General features: G+C 41.7%; 1 protein-coding gene across 3 annotated transcripts in view; it reads right to left on the minus strand.

Moving 5' to 3' along the window:
- The window catches only part of ATP13A3 (ATPase 13A3), a 64,608-nt gene extending 56,794 nt beyond the window's left edge, over positions 1-7,814 (minus strand). For all 3 annotated transcript variants that reach the window (XM_065410499.1, XM_065410501.1, XM_065410498.1), the window contains exons 1-4: positions 7,753-7,814; positions 5,233-5,406; positions 2,899-3,084; positions 2,416-2,486 (exon numbers count right to left, since the gene is read on the minus strand). In XM_065410499.1, coding sequence (XP_065266571.1) covers positions 2,416-2,486; positions 2,899-3,084; positions 5,233-5,406; positions 7,753-7,803 — 482 coding nt within the window. In that variant the 5' untranslated portion in view covers positions 7,804-7,814. The remainder of the gene's footprint in view (positions 1-2,415; positions 2,487-2,898; positions 3,085-5,232; positions 5,407-7,752) is intronic.
- Positions 7,815-18,928: the final 11,114 nt, after the last annotated feature.

Raw genomic sequence — 18,928 nt, forward strand, 5'->3', positions numbered from 1 at the left:
GCCAAGCTCTAACAAACTTCTTCTAAACACATGCAAACAGATTTTTCAGAGGCTTTTTCAAAGAAACAGAAAAAGGCATCCATGACACACAGGCAGCCCCCTCTGCCAATGTCATATGTCTGCTCCAAAGCATGGAAGAGGTAAAGCTTCTAAATCAAACAACTGGCAGTTTTGTTTGTGGGGATTTTTAACGGGGGGGGGGGGGGAATACTTTCCCCTAATCTCATTGTCTGAAACAGATGAACCATTTTAGCTGAAAGTAAAAACAAACAAACAAACCAACCAACCAACCAAAAACCCACCACTCACACCTGAGACAGACACTTCTCATGGAAAATCCAACCTAAACAGTTTAAGTCTGGCAAACTACAAGCAACTGAAAATAGGGTCCTATAATGCAAAGTGCTGGGCAATGTTACCTGTAGGCATTGCTGCCACATTGCCTCTAATTATGGTAAGTTTTGGGATTGAATACAGACTTCCAGTTACAAGATCTTTGCACTCAATTGAAACTAGCCAAGATATATATTTTTGTCCCCAAAAAAGACAGTAAGTTTCCTTACAGTTTTATCACTACTTGTATTCTGATGTAGTGGTTTTGCCAACTTTTCATACTACTTTTTACAGATTTCTTTAGAAAGCAAGAAATGTTTGTGGGGCAACATGACTGACAGGCTTTCACTCACATAGCAAAGTTCCTTAATAGTGGGGTTTTAGTTATTTTTGCTTGCCTGGGATAAGCACTCACCTTTTTTTTTTTTTGGAGGGGCCAAACATGAACTGTGTCCTAGACTTGTTTTAGCCTTAGGAGTTGTTTGTTTAGATGGCTGTTCAGTGTGGTGAACCGGTGGTTAAGACTGCTTAAATATGGTTAAGACAGCGGTTAAGCCTTTGAGCTGTCTGAATCTCCCACTGTAGCAAGCTGTTGTTGGAAAGTGGAAAAATGGGACCGTGTGTTCGTTTTGCCTTTCAGCATGAAAGGAAAAGCTTATCTGCAGGGCCTGACATTGGTAACTTTCTTCTTGAACCCCGATGCCCCGTGCACCGCTACTGAATGAGGGCGGCGGTGGAGCTAATAACGCTCGGGAAAAGCAGCTGGGGCTGTAACTCCATCTGGAAGCACTGTTAGGTCAACAATTTTCAGACCAATTTCATACCTCATTCTATTACTAATGAGAGAGTTCCAGCTCAGAAGCAGGATTAATGTGGAACGGCTGGGGTACATTGATGGAGAGCTGGATAACTGGCCACTGGGGTGTAATCCCTCCCTCCCTCTGCTTTGGACCTGACTGAACAGCAATGTAAGAGGTGAATATTCCTCCACTGTGCGCTCTATATTGAATGGTTGCAAAAAAAAGAAATGTCACGTAATGCTGGGCCTCTGAAACAGCTTGCATCCACTGACTTTGGGAAACGAGTGAAGATCCCTCTTACCCTCTTTGACCTCCACATTTTCCCCCTACATCTCTAATTTAGACTGCAGATCACTACAAAAAAATCACAAGTGACCTAGAGCACAGGGGATATGTAGAAGTAAATCAGAGTGGACTCACTCAAGAGTACACCCTCCAGGAATCAAAAGTTATAGAAATATTCTCCTAACTTAACTCAAATTAAAGAGAAAATTACTCTTATCAGCTCCGTAGGGCACCAAAACACAATTATGGCTAAGGTACTTACAACCAGATTCTGCTCAAAATAAGATGTAAATAAAAAGTCTCAGAAGTGATAGGCCCCAACGCTGTGATCCCAGGAAGTAGAAGTCATTCAAAACAGTGGTTGAGAGAGTTTTGAGCACCTAGACACATGACCTAAGCTTACTCACATTTCACATGCAGAATTCTCACCAACTCCAGCTGTGCCTCAGGGCAGGATGGCTCAATATGGGCCAGGAAGGAGGAACACACATAGTGGGGCACAGAAGACGTCAGTAGGCTACACCCCTTCCCCAACAACAAACCAAGCCTTCTTAGAGTATGTCTACATTGCAGTTAAACACTCAGGGCTGGCCTGTGCCAGCTGACTTGGGCTCGCAGGACTATTTGATTGCCGTATAGATGTCCAGGCTCAACCAGAGCTGGAATGTCTACACTGCAATTAACAAGCCCCACAGCCCAGTCCTGCAAGCCCAAGTCAGCTGGCACAGGCCAGCCCCAGGCGCCGACATACTCTTAGAGATGTGGTGTGCTAGTCGGTGGATTAACCAAGACCCCCGCTAGCAATCAAGAAAATCCTGAAGTTCATTGGGGAGATGGAAAAGGCTCAAACCAGAGAAAGATTCACAAGAAAACAGAATTGGAAAACAGTACTGGAATACTGTCATTTTATATAAGCTTTTTGGGAACACAGTTATGGCTACCAAGAAAATACGTATACTTGGTCTGCAAGACAAGGGTAAAAAAGAAGTATTCTTACTTTTTGAAGTCAAAACTTTGGACTGCATCATTCCAGAAATACATTACGCTGTGGTGTGTGAAATAGCGAATCTGTAAGGCAAATAAATACATGCAATTAGGTATTACGCTGGCATTGTTCAACACCTGATTTCTATTTAATTTAGTATCATGTTAAAAAATTATAACAAAACTGAACTTAAATTAGGTACACTGTAAGTTTTAAAAATGAAATACAAAATGTTTCCTGTGTGCTCTCTCTCCAATACTGACAATATATTTTATACAAAATAGTTTACTTTTCAATAGTCTTATTCTTTCATTAATCCCACAATATACAGATGCACAAGATCTGTTACACTTTGTGACTTAAAATATAAGAGCACATTTCCCTACCTCAACCAACTGGCCTCTTTGGCAGTCTAAGCAGGTCACATGTATTGTACTGTGTGTGAATAATATATATTCTTTTCATAGCTGCCTTGAAGATTAAGGATTCAGATACCACAGGTCCACTTACAGGAGAATATTTGTTTGGGTCGTTTCTATTCTCTTCAGCAGGGCTTTCACATGAATGACCACTATGGCCATTTGAAACTTTGTCTTCAATAGACTGAGGATTCTGTAATGGGTTGTCTCCCCGAGAAAGCACAATACGAATCTTTGCACAAAACCATATCCTGAATTCATCCTAACAAAGAAAAAAATTGTTAATCGAGAAACAAATTGCAGAATACTGTTTAATACCTTGTAAGGATGTATAAAAGTGAACCTAGGGACATCTTTCTTTTCTTTAATAAGTACCAATGTCAGGTGGAAAACAATCCAATTAGCAAGGTCCACATATACTTACAGAAATGAAAGACACCATGGGATTGATACCAAATTACCCCAAGGACAAGGTTTTCCCTTTTATTTATAAAAATATTTTACCACTAACTCCACATAACACTAGCAGAAAACTTTCAAAGCTCTGATGTGTGCTAGTGAACCCTCAGACTCAGTTTTGGAATCTTTCGGTTTTTATAAATAAATGGCATGGTATTTCTTCCATATATTCAACAATAATTTATTATTGCAGAGCACGAGGGGGATTGGTTTACGCTAAGTGGGGCGGGGGGTCACTGGTATAGGGGATAGGAGATACAGAAGGAATAGCATGAGTGAAATGACTGCTCCCCTTAACTATTCATCTCCATGTTTTCCTATTTCTGAGCTATTCTGAAGTATAAGATTTATTGTATAGAAATATTGGCACTTTTTGTGAGTGTTCTGCAGAAACTTTCAACCTTAATTTTTAAAAGGGGAATAATTAATTCATACATGCATAGCACTCCCAAATGTGGAGGTGATGTCCATGTGAAGTGGCAAAGCCATGTGATAAATTGCAGAATTATGTGATAAATTTACTACACACCTTTGTCTGCCTCCTCCTGCCCAGGAAACCAACTACTCTGGGCCTTATTCTAGCTTTCAAAATTCATTAACAGACAGCAGCTACCATTTTATTTTGCAATTAATCTGCCAGAGAAACTTTATCCTGTAAAGCGTGGAGTCTTCCCGAAAATTACACCTGACCAAAGCCCAAAACAAGCAAGATCTAGCCTTGGGTCAGTAACAAACTTTCCTATACACAAGCTTTATACCATTGGAAGAGGGAGATTTCCATTTTCCCAATGGGATCCTGAACACCTACTTCTAGCCCCTGGGGTGCCAGAGATAGTTTCATCTATAATATATGTGGGAATAAGTAGAATGGATGCAAATAATCTTGCATTAATATGAAGATGGTGTTGCATAGCTTTGTCCCCACATTTTCCACTTCTCCTGTTTATATCCTCTTCCTTTCTACCGGACTTGACAGCTTTCTTAAGGGTTAGAAACGAGCAAAAAAACTGCTGGAAATCCTAGCAGTCCTGAACGAGGGCCACAACTAGAAGAAAGCATTTTTGTTAGATGCGTGATGGATGTTGCACCATTGTGACAGAAGCTGTTCTGCACATCACTGACGGTAGCTTGAGAACCTCTATATTATGCTATACAAAACTCTGAGGCCAGTGCAGCAACAGCCTTAGCTCACGGCCTTCCAAAACCAGGTCTAATCAGTTCCTGAAATCTTCTATACAAAAGAAAACTAAGTAGGATATGAGGAGTAAATCTTGGAGGAAGATAGTCTTCTTTAGACATTTACATACACAAATTAAATTCTACAGTAATATTGCTTTAGCTAAAAAGGACACTGTCAAGATATTGCCTGTATATTTTTCATATATTTTGCCTGTGCACCTACCTTATAATCATCCCTTCTTGAGAGTAAAATCAATTTCTTGATATTTATTTTTCTCAACTATTTAATAGAGTTATGAATGCAAACAATGTGGAATAATGAGTGCATGACTATCAAACCTTTTGAAAAATCCTCTTAGCGAAGATGTTAAAAGTTTCACTGAATGCTATTTAGTTTCTATTACTTATTTAGGCAAACACAAAATACTAAAGTATCAAAAGTCCTTACTAATAACAGCAAACGTCCTTTGGATATTCACCATTCTTCTCACACACAAAGCTACACAAGCAGAGAACAATCTTTTACAATTTTCAAAGCAAATAGAGTATTTTTTCTGAAGTCCTCATGATTTAATTTACCCCAAAGCCTCCTTCATGTTTTCAATTTGCTTACAACTGGCAAACTACCCTGGTCATTTATTTATAAACTGTGATGCAAAGGAAGTAATATCACTAAGGTTACAAGCCTGAGAGCTGATAACTACCACCTCTAACTTTTCTGTTTCAAACACTGCATGCACAAAACTAGAGCACATTCAGTGTACAAACTTACAGTCGTTCTCAGTAGCACCACTTCACAGTCTTTAAGTGTAGTCCTTTTGCACGTTGCTCTCACACGCCACTCAGGCATCCAGTAGAGGAGAAGGAGGAGGAAGCCACCAGTACAAAGCACCCCTATAGCAACTAAAACTAGCTTCCAGTGGCACCGATTATAACCATAAATCTCCTGTACGGAAACAGGGAAACAAATAATGAACAAAGATATCCTTAATTGCTTTGGCTGAAAAATTCAGGAGTAACCTGTTACAAACTGTGGCAGATAAATGTGTCATATTTCAAAGGTTTTTCCTCCTTTTCTTTGCTAGGGGGAGGGTTCAAAAAAGTTTATTCATTATATTGTGGCTACTGCTTTTGTTCAACGCTGCACATAGACTCATTAAAACCCACAGAAGTGCTACATACACACCAATTTAAAAACACTGCAATACAGAAACAGACTCCTCCCTGGACTGCTCCTGAGGCAGTTATGCAGGGAAACTTACGTTACAATCTAACCTTTAGTTTTTAAGGACCTGGTTCTGGTCCATGGTTCTGAAGATGTAACTGGACATGGCATGCAAGCCTGCTCTACACCCCAACAACTGCTGGGAACAGTTTAGTATACTTCTTTCTGCTCACAATCAGACAACAAACTAGGGTGGATAAAACTGATAATTTTTTGGGGGGGGGAAATGATTTTAATCTTCTTTTTTATTTTATTTAAATTATATAGTTTTTTAAATAAACCTGTTAAAATGAAATCTGAATTTAAAATACAAAATATGTTAAGACCTAAACTTATTATAATGTCTTACAACAATAAAAAAAATATGCTGAATACATGAGCCTCTATCAAAATCTTTGAGTTAAAGACTGCTTTTCTATATAAAGAAAGAATCAGGGGTAAAACATCAAGCTTTATAAATAGGGCACTACAGGTCATGTATTGTAGTAAGGGCTTGTTTTGTTTAATAAAAATACATTTTATATGCTGTTTTGGGTGTTTAATTAAGTTTCAGTTACCATCCTAATGCAACATGACACAAATCATGAGCAAAAGGTTAATTATCTATAAAATAGCATATCATTCACCATTTTCTAACATACTAAAATGTACAATTAATAATCTGAAAATATTAAGCTATATAATTGCTTCAATAAATGCATATAGTTATAGTGTACCCTCCCAGGCAGGGAACAAAAATGTACCAAATCTAGTGTAAAGGCTCTATTTAGCTGTAAATCAGCATGTTTTAACCGTTATTATATCAACCAATGAAAAAGCATCTTCTTTAGAAAATAACTAGTACAAGTTGATTAAAATCGAGGACTTAAATCAACACTTTGCTGATTTAAATCAGGCTGACTGACAAATGGTTTTCATTCTCTGGGGAGGAAATAAAAAGGGGGTAGTTGGGAATGGGAGGAAGGAATGAACTGAGGGCTTGGCTACACTCGGGACGAGTGTAGTCGCGCCGCCAGCACTGCGAGAGAGCTCTCGCAGCGCTGTATGTACTCCACCTCTCCGAGGGGGAATAGCTTGCAGCGCTGCGAGTGAGCGTGCAGCGCTGCAGGCTCTGATTACACTGGCGCTTTACAGCGCTGTACTCGCTGCGCTCAGGGGGGTGTTTTTTCACACCCCTGAGCGCAGCAAGTTGCAGCGCTGTACAGCGCCAGTGTAGCCAAGGCCTAAGTGTTTCAGTGAAGTAACACAAAGGAAACTTTCAGATGCTGAGCTGTATTTCCTCTGTCTCAGATTACACGGAACAGATTTCCTGCTCTGACGTATCAGTAAAATGGAAGCTGTCACTGGGACCCACCAGCATCATTCACATTTATGAAAATATGAACACTGAACAATATTTGCAAAATCTCTTTTTGAAACATCATTACACTCTAATTGCTAGAGCTCTTATTTTTGTCAAAAGGGTTTTTTTTAGGGTTTTGGCCAGGACAGTCCCTTCTTTAAGCCCTGTCCCAGCCATCCTGACTTTTTTGGAAAAAATGGGTGTTTGTCCCATTTATTCTTGCCAACTTGATCAGTTGGCCAGAGCACGTGGGACAGATGCTCACTTTGGTCAAACAAGTTGGATGCAGAGGAACATGCTGGGTGGGGGTTGAGCTACAAGGCCAGCCCCTCGCACGGGGCGGGGGGGGAGGAGGGGAGCAGGGATCAGGCAAGCAGCAATGCCAGCCCCTCGCATGGGGGGGGGGGGGGGGAGATCAGGGATCAGGCAAGCAGCAATGCCAGCCCTCGCACGGGGGGGGGAGGGGGGAAGGAGCAGGGCTCAGGCAAGCAGCAATGCCAGCCCCTCGTGGGGAGGGGAGGGGGGGAGGAGAGCAGGGATCAGGCAAGCAGCAATGCCAGCCCCTCGCACGGGGGGGGGGGGGGGGAGCAGGGATCAGGCAAGCAGCAATGCCAGCCCCAGCCTTGCACAGGGGGGCTCATGGGGACTGTGCCTTAAGCAATATGCCCCAAACAGAAAAGCAACATTTTCTTCAATTTGTGAAACAAGACCATAAAACTGATTACCATCTCATCCTCCTCGCCTGTATTGACAATCTTCTTTTCTTCCTTTTCCATGTTTACTGAGATAAGAAACTTCTCAACTTCAGATACCGGAAGACCTCTAGCAAGAGAAGTATTAAAAAAAAAAAAAAAACTATTGAAGCAATATTTTGACTACTGTGCACATGCATTAACTTTTGATGTGTCATTGGCATAACTACATTCACAACATGCATGTACATGAAATGCACTGACACAACCTGCTTTCATCTAACTCTTAACAGAATTTGTGACCATAGTAGATGTTGAAGTATTTTGCTGTTCAATATACAGAAGTGCCCACTAAAATAGTTAAACTTTAAAATTATTTTTCAAACCCCAATTTTATTCTAGAAGTCTATAAACTGTTATTTGACAAATGTAAACAGATATAACTAAAAATGTACTTCTAGCTACTTAGATGCCTCACTAATATTAGTGAATTTAATCTCACAACACCCTTGGTAACGTATGGAAATATCTTCATTCTAAAGATGGGGAACCAAGATACACAGAGATTACGTGATTTGCCCAAGGTCACTCAGGAAATCTGTGGCAGAACCAAGAACTGAACCCAAATCCCCTCACTCTAAGTTCAGTGCCCTGGCCATAAAGCCATGCTTTAATTTCAACTTGAAATTGGCTGACACCTCTAACTGAATTTTTTATTTATTATTATTATATTCCAATATCAAGACTAAGGCACCTCAGTAAACATACACACCATTATATATCCTTAGTATGAACTCTATTTTTAGATTCTTATGGAGGTGGAAATGCACAGCTGGAGAGCAGTACCAAACAGAACACAAGAATTAGAAATTCTTACCAATTTTTTTTTTTTTTTTGGTATTGTGACAGCACCCAAGGGCCCCACTCAGGAGCAGGCCTATACCACACTAGGTACTGAACAAATGTACAGAAAGACAGTCCCTGCCCAGACAAAGCATTTCCAAACTCAAAAAAAGACAAGAAGTGAGTAACAAACAAAAGAGAAGGCGGAAAGTGGAGGGTGACAAGTGTAACAGTAGTATGGTCACACAGTTATGTGAGTTTATTAGGTGCCCACACTGATGTTTCTGTCTCATTAGAAAGGTGCTCTCTTTTACAATTAATTATTAACTATCCAATGGACTTTCATCCTAGCCATAACAGATGGACAGTTTCTTGCAGGGTACACACCAGACATCAAGAATTGAGAAGTGATGGCCATAGGATTATTTCTGGGTTTTCGATGCACCTGTCAGGGATGGTCTACATAATACTTAGTCCTGCCATGAGTGCAGGGGACTGGACTAGATGACCTCTTGAGGTCCCTTCCAGTCCTATGATTCTATGACAAGGGATAGTGTGGAAGAAACTGTAGAGCAGTGGTCTCCAACCTTTTTACGCCCAAGATCTGCTGGCATGGTTCTCATAACACAAGAACTAGGGGTCACCAAAATGAAATTAATAGGCAGCAGGTTTAAAACAAACAAAAGGAAGTATTTCTTCACACAACGCAGAGTCAGCCTGTGGAACTCCCTGCCAGAGGATGTTGTGAAGGCCAAGACTATAACAGGGTTCAAACAAGAACTAGATAAATTCATGGAAGATAGGTCCATCAATGGCTATTAGCCAGGATGGGCAGGGATGGTGTCCCTAGCCCCTGTTTGCCAGAAGCTGGGAATGAGCGACAGGGGATGGATCACTTGAGGATTACCTGGTCTGTTCATTCCCCCTGGGGCACCTGGCATTGGCCACTGTCGGAAGACAGGACACTGGGCTGGATGGACCTTTGGTCTGACCCAGTATGGCCGTTCTTATGTTCTTACGTCATCCTCTATGTGAGCCAACTCTAGAGGGGGATGGACCACTTTGCCAGTGGGTCTCACAGCTATTTCCTAACAGCAGAGGAATGAGGACACTCAGGCATCTTGGGTTCCCATGCCAGGCTCTGGAGGGGAGTGTGCTCTAGTGGGCACAGACTCTTCTGCCCACTACCTCCAAAGCGTGACCCTTTCTGCTCCATCCCCTCCAATCTGCCCCTGTCCTGTCTCTCCCCCACCTTTAGTTCCCTGTCCCAGTTCTACCCTCCTCACCTAGTCAGTCCCACTCCTCACATCTCAAACTTCTCATCCTAGTCCCAGGTTCCTTGACCACCCATGCCCACTCCCTCCGGCTCCTTGTTTCCAGTCTGCTTGGCCAGCCAGTCCCAGTTTCCCCTCTCCTGTGTCTACATTGCTAAAAGGGCTTCCAGTCATAAAAATAGAAATACAACAAACTCAATTTCCCATTCCATTGCTAAACTGACATTTTTATATCACATGACCAACTAAAATCGAACCATTGGTGTAAATTTCTATGACTCTAGCTTGACTTCACTTTTTTTTAATTTCAAATGCACACCACTGCTCCATGGAGTACACAACAGTTAAACAAAGTTTTCTCTAAAACCAGGTATTTGAGTTTATTAAAATTGTCACCGGTACGTTCTTCACTACACAGCAGATTAATTTTGAAGAGTCTTTTTAACTGAGGAAAATATCTTGGAAATTTTATTAGTAAAAACTGCCCTAAATTAATTAATGATTTCTAACAAAATTCACAAAATTGACCATTGGATTAACAACACATGTCAAATGCAAGTTTATGTACCCACAACAGATAAATCACAGGATTTTTTTTTTCAAATCAGTTTGTATAACCAGAAAAGTTTTTGGTGCCTAATGAATTATAGTTTATAGTAAAGTTCACAGCAATCATGAGAAAAGTGAGAAAAGATTTCCATTTATCATGCTGAAACTAACTTGCTCCATCCCTAAAAAAAATCTGCATGTTACTCTGCTGCACTATCAGTATCAGTGCCTGAAGGCAGAGTTCGAGTCTTGATGAGAACAGCGAGCCAAAGCAAACAGTTGCCAGCACTGAGGGGCAGAAGAATAAATGGTACCGAGAAAGCACTGAGGGGGAGAGGAATAAATGGTATTTGATTATTCATATTTGCATATCTGTTTGCAAATCTGGATCAATTTAAATTCTTAAACTGGGACTCATTCCACAAACCACATGGCACAGATAATCTAAGTGTATTTTATTATACTGCTAGGCATTCAAAAAGTAACAAAAAAGGCAAAGTACGCTGATACACAGTTTTCATTTTGGTACTGAAAATTCTATTTCAGAAATAAGACTGTTACTTTAAAAATTAATACAAATATAGCAAACTACTCCCTCATACAAGTTCTATCTTCTTTTCTAATTCAAACATGCATATACCATGCTGTCTAGCCACCAGAACCCACAACAAATATATGCATTCCAATGTAAATACATGAACACACCCTCACCCTGTAAATATCAAAAAGTTGCTGCAATTTGCAAATTAAATGTTCAATTCTGCAAACCTTGTCTCATAACTTTCATAAGTATTTCCAATGGGACTCTCTGAGTAAAAACTACTCACATGAATAAGAGTTTGCAGGATCAGGACACAACCTCAAATATTCAAACAGTTAGTACAAGTAGTGTGTCCTCAAAACTTTCCTAGCATAAATTAATGTTAAGCAGATAAAATTCCTTCATCTCACCACTGCCAGCTGCTCTCTCCCTACATCTCCCCACCCTCTAGCTGGGCTCCGGATGAAGCAGCTCCTGGAATCTGAAGGCCATCCAAAAGCAGGGAGTGGACGCTTGCTCTGCTCCCTGCTGATTAGCTAAGTCATAGAAATGAACAGAAACAGACACCTGCAAATAGCAGCAGTGGTAATGGATCAACCCCCTTCTTTGCCAATCGTGTCCCTGGTAAAGAGCCAGTCACTTTGGTCTTCAGGCAGCCATGGACCTGAGGAAAATGCTAAGGTTCAGCTGGCTCTATCAACAGTATGGAGAAAAGAGAGTCAAGATTAGAAGGAAGGAGAATAAAGGAAAGCAGTGTGAACAGGAAGAGCGGCCAAAAAAAAGGGGGGGGGGGAAGCTGAGGGAACCCAATAAAAGGCAGAATGAAGTAGAGAGAAAAAATGACATGAGAAACAAGATGGCAGATGTGAAGAGAAAGAGAAAGTGAAGAAAAAGCAAGTAGCGACAGTTTAAGAATAGCAAGTTTTATTTATATGTTTTACTTATTCTAAATGCATCACAGTGAATACAAATAGACACAAATTAAAAATTATATCAAATTGGTTTAAGCGCTTATGTTCCTAGCAGCTTGCCAATATAGTCCTCTGCTACAAAGTTAGGCAACATTAATAAATGTGGTATTGTTAAAAGCGTTCTAGCTGTACTCAGCCATTATACGAAGAGTAACTATATTCTCAATTCCTCATTTCAAACGTTAATTTGCACTAATGTGCAAATGAGACAAAAAGGCACAAATATACAAAATCTGTTAAAATTAACATTTCATGGTAATTTATCTATCAAAAGACTTTTTAAAGTCTAATGAGATTCCTGAGGACCATTATTAGACTATTTTCTTTGGTTCTGAAATCAACTTTCTAAGATTCTGTATAGTTTGTAGAGAACATTTGTAACAATTTTGTATGGAAAGGATTTTAAGTCAACAATGCTGAACATTTGTCACAGGTATGAGTTTCTGCTGAAAGCATGAGCGGTTGCCATAAGTTAAAGAACTGGAAAAAACAAGTTAACTGAAAATTGCAGAATGGTAGGAGAAAATGAGAGCACTCTAATCTTGGGAAGGATATCTCCACACAAGAGGAAAGAATGAAGTTTTGAAGAGAGACATTCCTGGTGCCTGGATGTATACAATACTACGTTCTAAGATGGCAACATAGGCACCAGTACGTGGGGGGAAGAGATTTTGTCTTTTGGTTTGTTTGTCTGGAGTGTTTTGCCATGTAGTTAGATCCTCCAATACCATCCCCTTCTTAGTCTGTTTTAATTATGTAAGTATTTTTATTTTCTTAGTTTAATGGTGGAAAAAAAGAAATTTAATCTTAAACATCTTTTGTTCAACTGCTTCTCAGATCTTTGGAACAGCATTTAAGTAACAAAAAAAAGTTTCTCTTACCAGTAGCAGTCTATCACCCGTCCTCTCCAAATGCTTTTGTTATCACGAGCTCCACAATGCAGTTCTTAATAACTGAGACCCTATCTACAAGGGAAGTCCTGCCAATGAACTATTTTGTCTAAAAATCTAAAAAAGTCTCCAAGGGCTTTTCAAACTGTGTTATCAAAAGATTAAAATATCACAGAACATTTGGCACTGCTTGGGTTTGGGTTTTTTTGGGGGGGGTGGGTTTGGCCGGGGGGAGGATGGAAGGGGAACAATTGAAAAACTTTAATTGGATTTGTATAGAGGGTATGACTCCAGCCATCAGACTGTTGGTACAGCTCACTCTATTCAAACTAGTACAACAGCTCACTAGGGTCCTAGGACATAGTTTCATGTGCATGCAGGAGCCCTGATGTTATCTGCCTGGCTACACGCATATAGGATATTATGCTTCTGACCAAGCCCTTCCTTGTATTTACAGTGAGCAGCTTTGAGCTCAACATTTTTACATGACTAAGCACACAATACAAGATACACACAAAGAACTCATCAGTGGGCACAGGTGAAGTAGAAAAATATATATATATTATTATTCTTTGCTCCACAAAAATGTTGTAAAAAAAAGTTAATCAATGACATGGCGATGGTACACCCGATTAGAAACCCATTAGATCTTGTAGTAAACGGGAGTTGGCTTGATCAATGCCTGAATAGGGAGACCTTCAAGGTGCTGCAAAAACTGGTGTTCATACTTCAAGTGGTTATAAAGCACTCTTCCTTAGGAGTCAGAAATAAACCAGCATGGTGCTAAAGGACTCTGTGCTTGCTGGAAGTGCATTTTTCATAGAACATATAAAAATCAAGTTACTAATCACAATAGATTTTAAAGGAACACCAAAAGGTAGGGGTATTAATTTGGGTCCATGGCTGAATGCATATAATAACAGGCTACCTATTTAAACCTAAGAATAAGAAACAATCGGTGGATATGACAGACAGGCAGAGCACAAAACAACAAGAATACTGGTCAGCAAGAAAAGTGGGGGTCACAGAACACCACCTGCCTAACTATAGTTAAGAGAGACAAGGTGGGTGAGGTAATATCTTTTATTGGACCAACTTCTGTTGGTGAAAGAAAGAAGTTTTCGAGCTTACACAGAGCTATTTCTTCAGGTCTGAGAAAGGTAATTGGAATGCCACAGATAAATACAAGGTGGAACAAATAAGAACTTAACACATGTTGCAAGAGACCATTCAAGATGAAGTTGGCAGATAACATCTCTAGTCATAGGCCAAAGAAGGGTTAGTACATTACAGATTGTTGTAAACCGAAAATAATTATCAAAAAACCCAGATAACAGCCATGCAACACAAAATCAAAGTGGAACCAACTACAAGAACTCCACAACCCACAGAACAGCATCTCCAGGAGAAACCACAACTGGGACTCAGCACATGGACATTGCATGGCACTTCAACATCATCAACTTACCAAGATTACCCCTCAGCAGAGCTGAACTATCTGTTCTCTCCAAGAAACAGTACTTCTGCCCCACCACAGAACCTGATACCATACTATCAGAGGAACCAACTAGGGGCAGAGCTCTTCTTGACCTGCTGCTCACAAACTGAGAAGAATTAGTAGGGGAAGCAAAACTGGATGGGAACCTGGGAGGCAGTGACCATGCGATGGTCGAGTTCAGGATCCTGACACACAAGGAAGAAAGGAGAGCAGCAGAATACGGACCCTGGACTTCAGAAAAGCAGACTTTGACTCCCTCAGGGAACTGATGGGCAGGATCCCCTGGGAGAATAACATGAGGGGGAAAGGAGTCCAGGAGAGCTGGTTGTATTTTAAAGAATCCTTATTGAGGTTGCAGGAACAAACCATCCTGATGTGTAGAAAGAATAGTAAATATGGCAGGCGACCAGCTTGGCTTACCAGTGAAATCCTTACTGATCTTAAACACAAAAAAGAAGCTTACAAGAAGTGGAAGATTGGACAAATGACCAGGGAGGAGTATAAAAATATTGCTCAGGCATGCAAGAGTGAAATCAGGAAGCCCATATCACACTTGGAGTTGCAGCTAGCAAGAGATGTTAAGAGTATCAAGAAGGGCTTCTTCAGGTATGTTAACAAGAAGAAAGTCAAGGAAAGTGTGGGCCCCTTACTGAATGAGGGAGGCAACCTAGTGACCGAAGATGTGGAAAAAGCTAATGTACTCAATGCTTTTTTTCCCTCTGTCTTCACGAACAAGGTCAGCTCCCAGACTGCTGCCCAGTGCAGGGGAGGAGGTGACCAGCCCTCTGTGGAGAAAGAAGTGGTTCGGGACTATTTAGAAAAGCTGGATGAGCACAAGTCCATGGGGCCGGATGTGCTGCATCCGAGAGTGCTAAAGGAGTTGGCGGATGTGATTGCAGAGCCATTGGTCATTATCTTTGAAAACTCCTGGCGATTGGGGGAGGTCCCAGATGACTGGAAAAAGGCTAATGTAGTGCCCATCTTTAAAAAAGGGAAGAAGGAGGATCCGGGAAACTACAAGCCAGTCAGCCTCACCTCAGTCCCTGGAAAAGTCATGGAGCAGGTCCTCAAAGAATCAATTCTGAAGCACTTAGAGGAGAGGAAACTGATCAGGAACAGTCAGCATGGATTCACCAAGGGCAAGTCATGCCTGACTAACCTAATTGCCTTCTATGAGGAGATAACGGGGTCTGTGGATGAGGGGAAAGCAGTGGATGTGTTATTCCTTGACTTTAGCAAAGCTTTTGATAAGGTCTCCCACAGTATTCTTGCCAGCAAGTTAAAGAAGTATGGGCTGGATGAATGGACTATAAGGTGGATAGAAAGCTGGCTAGATCGTCGGGCTCAACGGGTAGTGATCAATGGCTCCATGTCTAGTTGGCAGCCAGTTTCAAGCGGAGTGCCCCAAGGGTCGGTCCTGGGGCCGGTTTTGTTCAATATCTTTATTAATGATCTGGAGGATGGTGTGGACTGCACTCTCGGCAAGTTTGCAGATGACACTAAACTAGGAGGCGTGGTAGATACACTAGAGGGTAGGGATCGGATACAGAGGGACCTAGACAAATTAGAGGATTGGGCCAAAAGAAACCTGATGAGGTTCAACAAGGACAAGTGCAGAGTCCTGCACTTAGGACGGAAGAATCCCATTCACTGTTACAGACTAGGGACCGAATGGCTAAGCAGCAGTTCTGCAGAAAAGGACCTAGGGGTTACAGTGGACGAGAAGCTGGATATGAGTCAACAGTGTGCCCTTGTTGCCAAGAAGGCTAACGGAATATTGGGCTATATAAGTAGGGGCATTGCCAGCAGATTGAGGGACGTGATCATTCCCCTCAATTCGACATTGGTGAGGCCTCATCTGGAGTACTGTGTCCAGTTTGGGGCCTCACACTACCAGAAGGATGTGGAAAAATTGGAGAGAGTCCAGCGGAGGGCAACGAAAATGATTAGGGGTCTGGAGCACATGACTTATGAGGAGAGGCTGAGGGAACTGGGATTGTTTAGTCTGCAGAAGAGAAGAATGAGGGGGGATTTGATAGCTGCTTTCAACTACCTGAGGGGGGGTTCCAAAGAGGATGGATCTAGACTGTTCTCAGTGGTAGCAGATGATAGAACAAGGAGTAATGGTCTCAAGTTGCAGTGGGGGAGGTTTAGGTTGGAGATTAGGAAAAACTTTTTCACTAGGAGGTTGGTGAAGCACTGGAATGGGTTACCTAGGGAGGTGGTGGAATCTCCTTCCTTAGAGGTTTTTAAGGTCAGGCTTGACAAAGCCCTGGCTGGGATGATTTAATTGGGGATTGGTCCTGCTTTGAGCAGGGGGTTGGACTAGATGACCTCCTGAGGTCCCTTCCAACCCTGATATTCTATGATTCTATAATATGTGGAGAACTAGAAGAATTATTTCAGTGACTCCACCTCAGAGAATTCCTTCACAACAAAGACACCAGCACCCACAACAACCATGTCCCCACTAACAGTCATAAGAAAAAAACAAACACCTGACTGGACACCCTACAGCAGACGAAACCATACACTTGATCATTACATCAATTGCTTCAGGGGGGAAAAAAAATCAACTGTGAAATTCTTAAATATCACAGCCACAACAATCTCTCCATTCCCTAGAGGACAGCTATGCAGTCCTAGACATCCAACCACCGCATAGTGATCAAAGCAGCATCCAAAGAGGGCCATCGTCATAGTCCTCAACTGTGACGACTGTGTCAATGAGGCCAAGAAACAACTCTTACACACCACTTTAATTTTGAGTTAAAGAACTCGAAAATCCCTTTCTACAATTCACCCAGGAATTTAAGGATATCATCAAATCCTTCCCCAAACAAATCCAACAGAAACTCTACAACTTCACCCCCATGAACCACCCCAAGGACCATCTATATGCTTCCCAAGATACACTTCACTGCTGTAGCACTTCAATGTGGACACTTACTACAGCAACTGGAGGCTCTCTCCCATGGCTGTCCTTAATTCACCTCCCCGAGAGATGGATTCTTCCATTGACCTAGCACTGGCTACACTGGGGGTTAGATTGGTGAGGTTCAACAAGGACTATTTAGAAAAGCTGGACAATCACAAGTCCCTGGGGCCAGATGCATCCGAAGGTGCTAAAGGAGTTGGCGGGTGTGATTGCAGTGCCACTGGCCATTATCTTTGAAAACTCATAGCAATCAGGGGAGGTTCCGGATGACTGGAAAAAGGCTAATGTAGTGCCCATCTTTAAAAAAGGGAAGAAGGAGGATCCGGGAAACTACAGGCCAGTCAGCCTCACCTCAGTCCCTGGAAAAATCATGGAGCAGGTCCTCAAGGAATCAATTCTGAAGCACTTGGAGGAGAGGAAGGTGATCAGGAACAGTCAGCATAGATTCACCAAGGGCAAGTCATGCCTGACTAACCTAATTGCCTTCTATGAGGAGATAACTGGGTCTGTGGATGAGGGGAAAGCAGTGGACGAGTTATTCCTTGACTTTACCAAAGCTTTTGATACCGTCTCCCACAGTATTCTTGCCAGCAAGTTAAAGAAGTATGGGCTGGATAAATGGACTATAAGGTGGAGAGAAAGCTGGCTAGATCATCGAGCTCAACAGGTGGTGATCAATGGCTCCCTGGCTAGTTGGCTTGATTTCTAATTAGCCTTTGTAAAGCATTTGGTCAGCTTCTGGAGAAAGGAATGTGCAAATTAAGTGTCCAATCAAGAAGCACTTAAGGAACAATGGATCTTGAGAGGCTCCAATCCACATAGGACGTTCAAGGTAGCAGGTAAGCAATGGCTGCTGCCTGTAAAAACTGAGTCATGCATGGACAAGTGACTTGCCCACGTGACTCCAAAACTCCATCTTGGAGCTGGACTTTGCATAGGAGAGAGGAGGGGGTCTCCACCCACAAGAGAAAGTCTATTTAAGCCTGTGGGAAACCTCTCCATTTTGTCTTCAGCTGGCAAAAGAGATAGCCTCTCCACCCCCAAGGATACCTGAAAGAAACTGGAACAAAGGACAGTAACTACAGTGGATGTGAGTGATTGCTGGACCCAGACTAGCAGGAGACTAGTCTGTAAAAGGAAGCTTACTGGAACTGGTGAGGTTTTATCTTTATTCAGTTTTCTTAGACTTGCGTGTTCTATTTTATTTTACTTGGTAATTCACTTTGTTCTGTCTGTTACTACTTGGAACCACTTAAATCCTACTTTCTGTATTTAATAAAATCACTTTTTACTTATTAATTAACCCAGAGTATGTATTAATACCTGGAGGGGCAAACAGCTGTGCATATCTCTCTATCAGAGTTATAGAGGGCGAACAATTTATGAGTTTACCCTGTATAAGCTTTATACAGGGTAAAACGGACTTATTTGGGGTTTAGACCCCATTGGGAGTTGGGCATCTGAGTGTTAAAGACAGGAACACTTCTGTAAGTTGCTTTCAGTTAAGTCTGCAGCTTTGGGGCACGTGGTTCAGACCCTGGGTCTGTGCTGGAGCAGACTGGACTGTCTGGCTCAACAAGACAGGGTGCTAGATTCCCAGTCTTGGCACAGCAGTTGGCAGTTCCCAAGGGGGTTTCTGTGATCCAACCCGTCACAGTACTAATAAAATTGCATAAAGTTTTTCTTTGCTCTGAGTGTGTCTCCG

Source organism: Emys orbicularis, chromosome 9, assembly GCF_028017835.1.
Source record: "Emys orbicularis isolate rEmyOrb1 chromosome 9, rEmyOrb1.hap1, whole genome shotgun sequence".
NCBI classification, from domain to species: Eukaryota; Metazoa; Chordata; order Testudines; family Emydidae; genus Emys; species Emys orbicularis.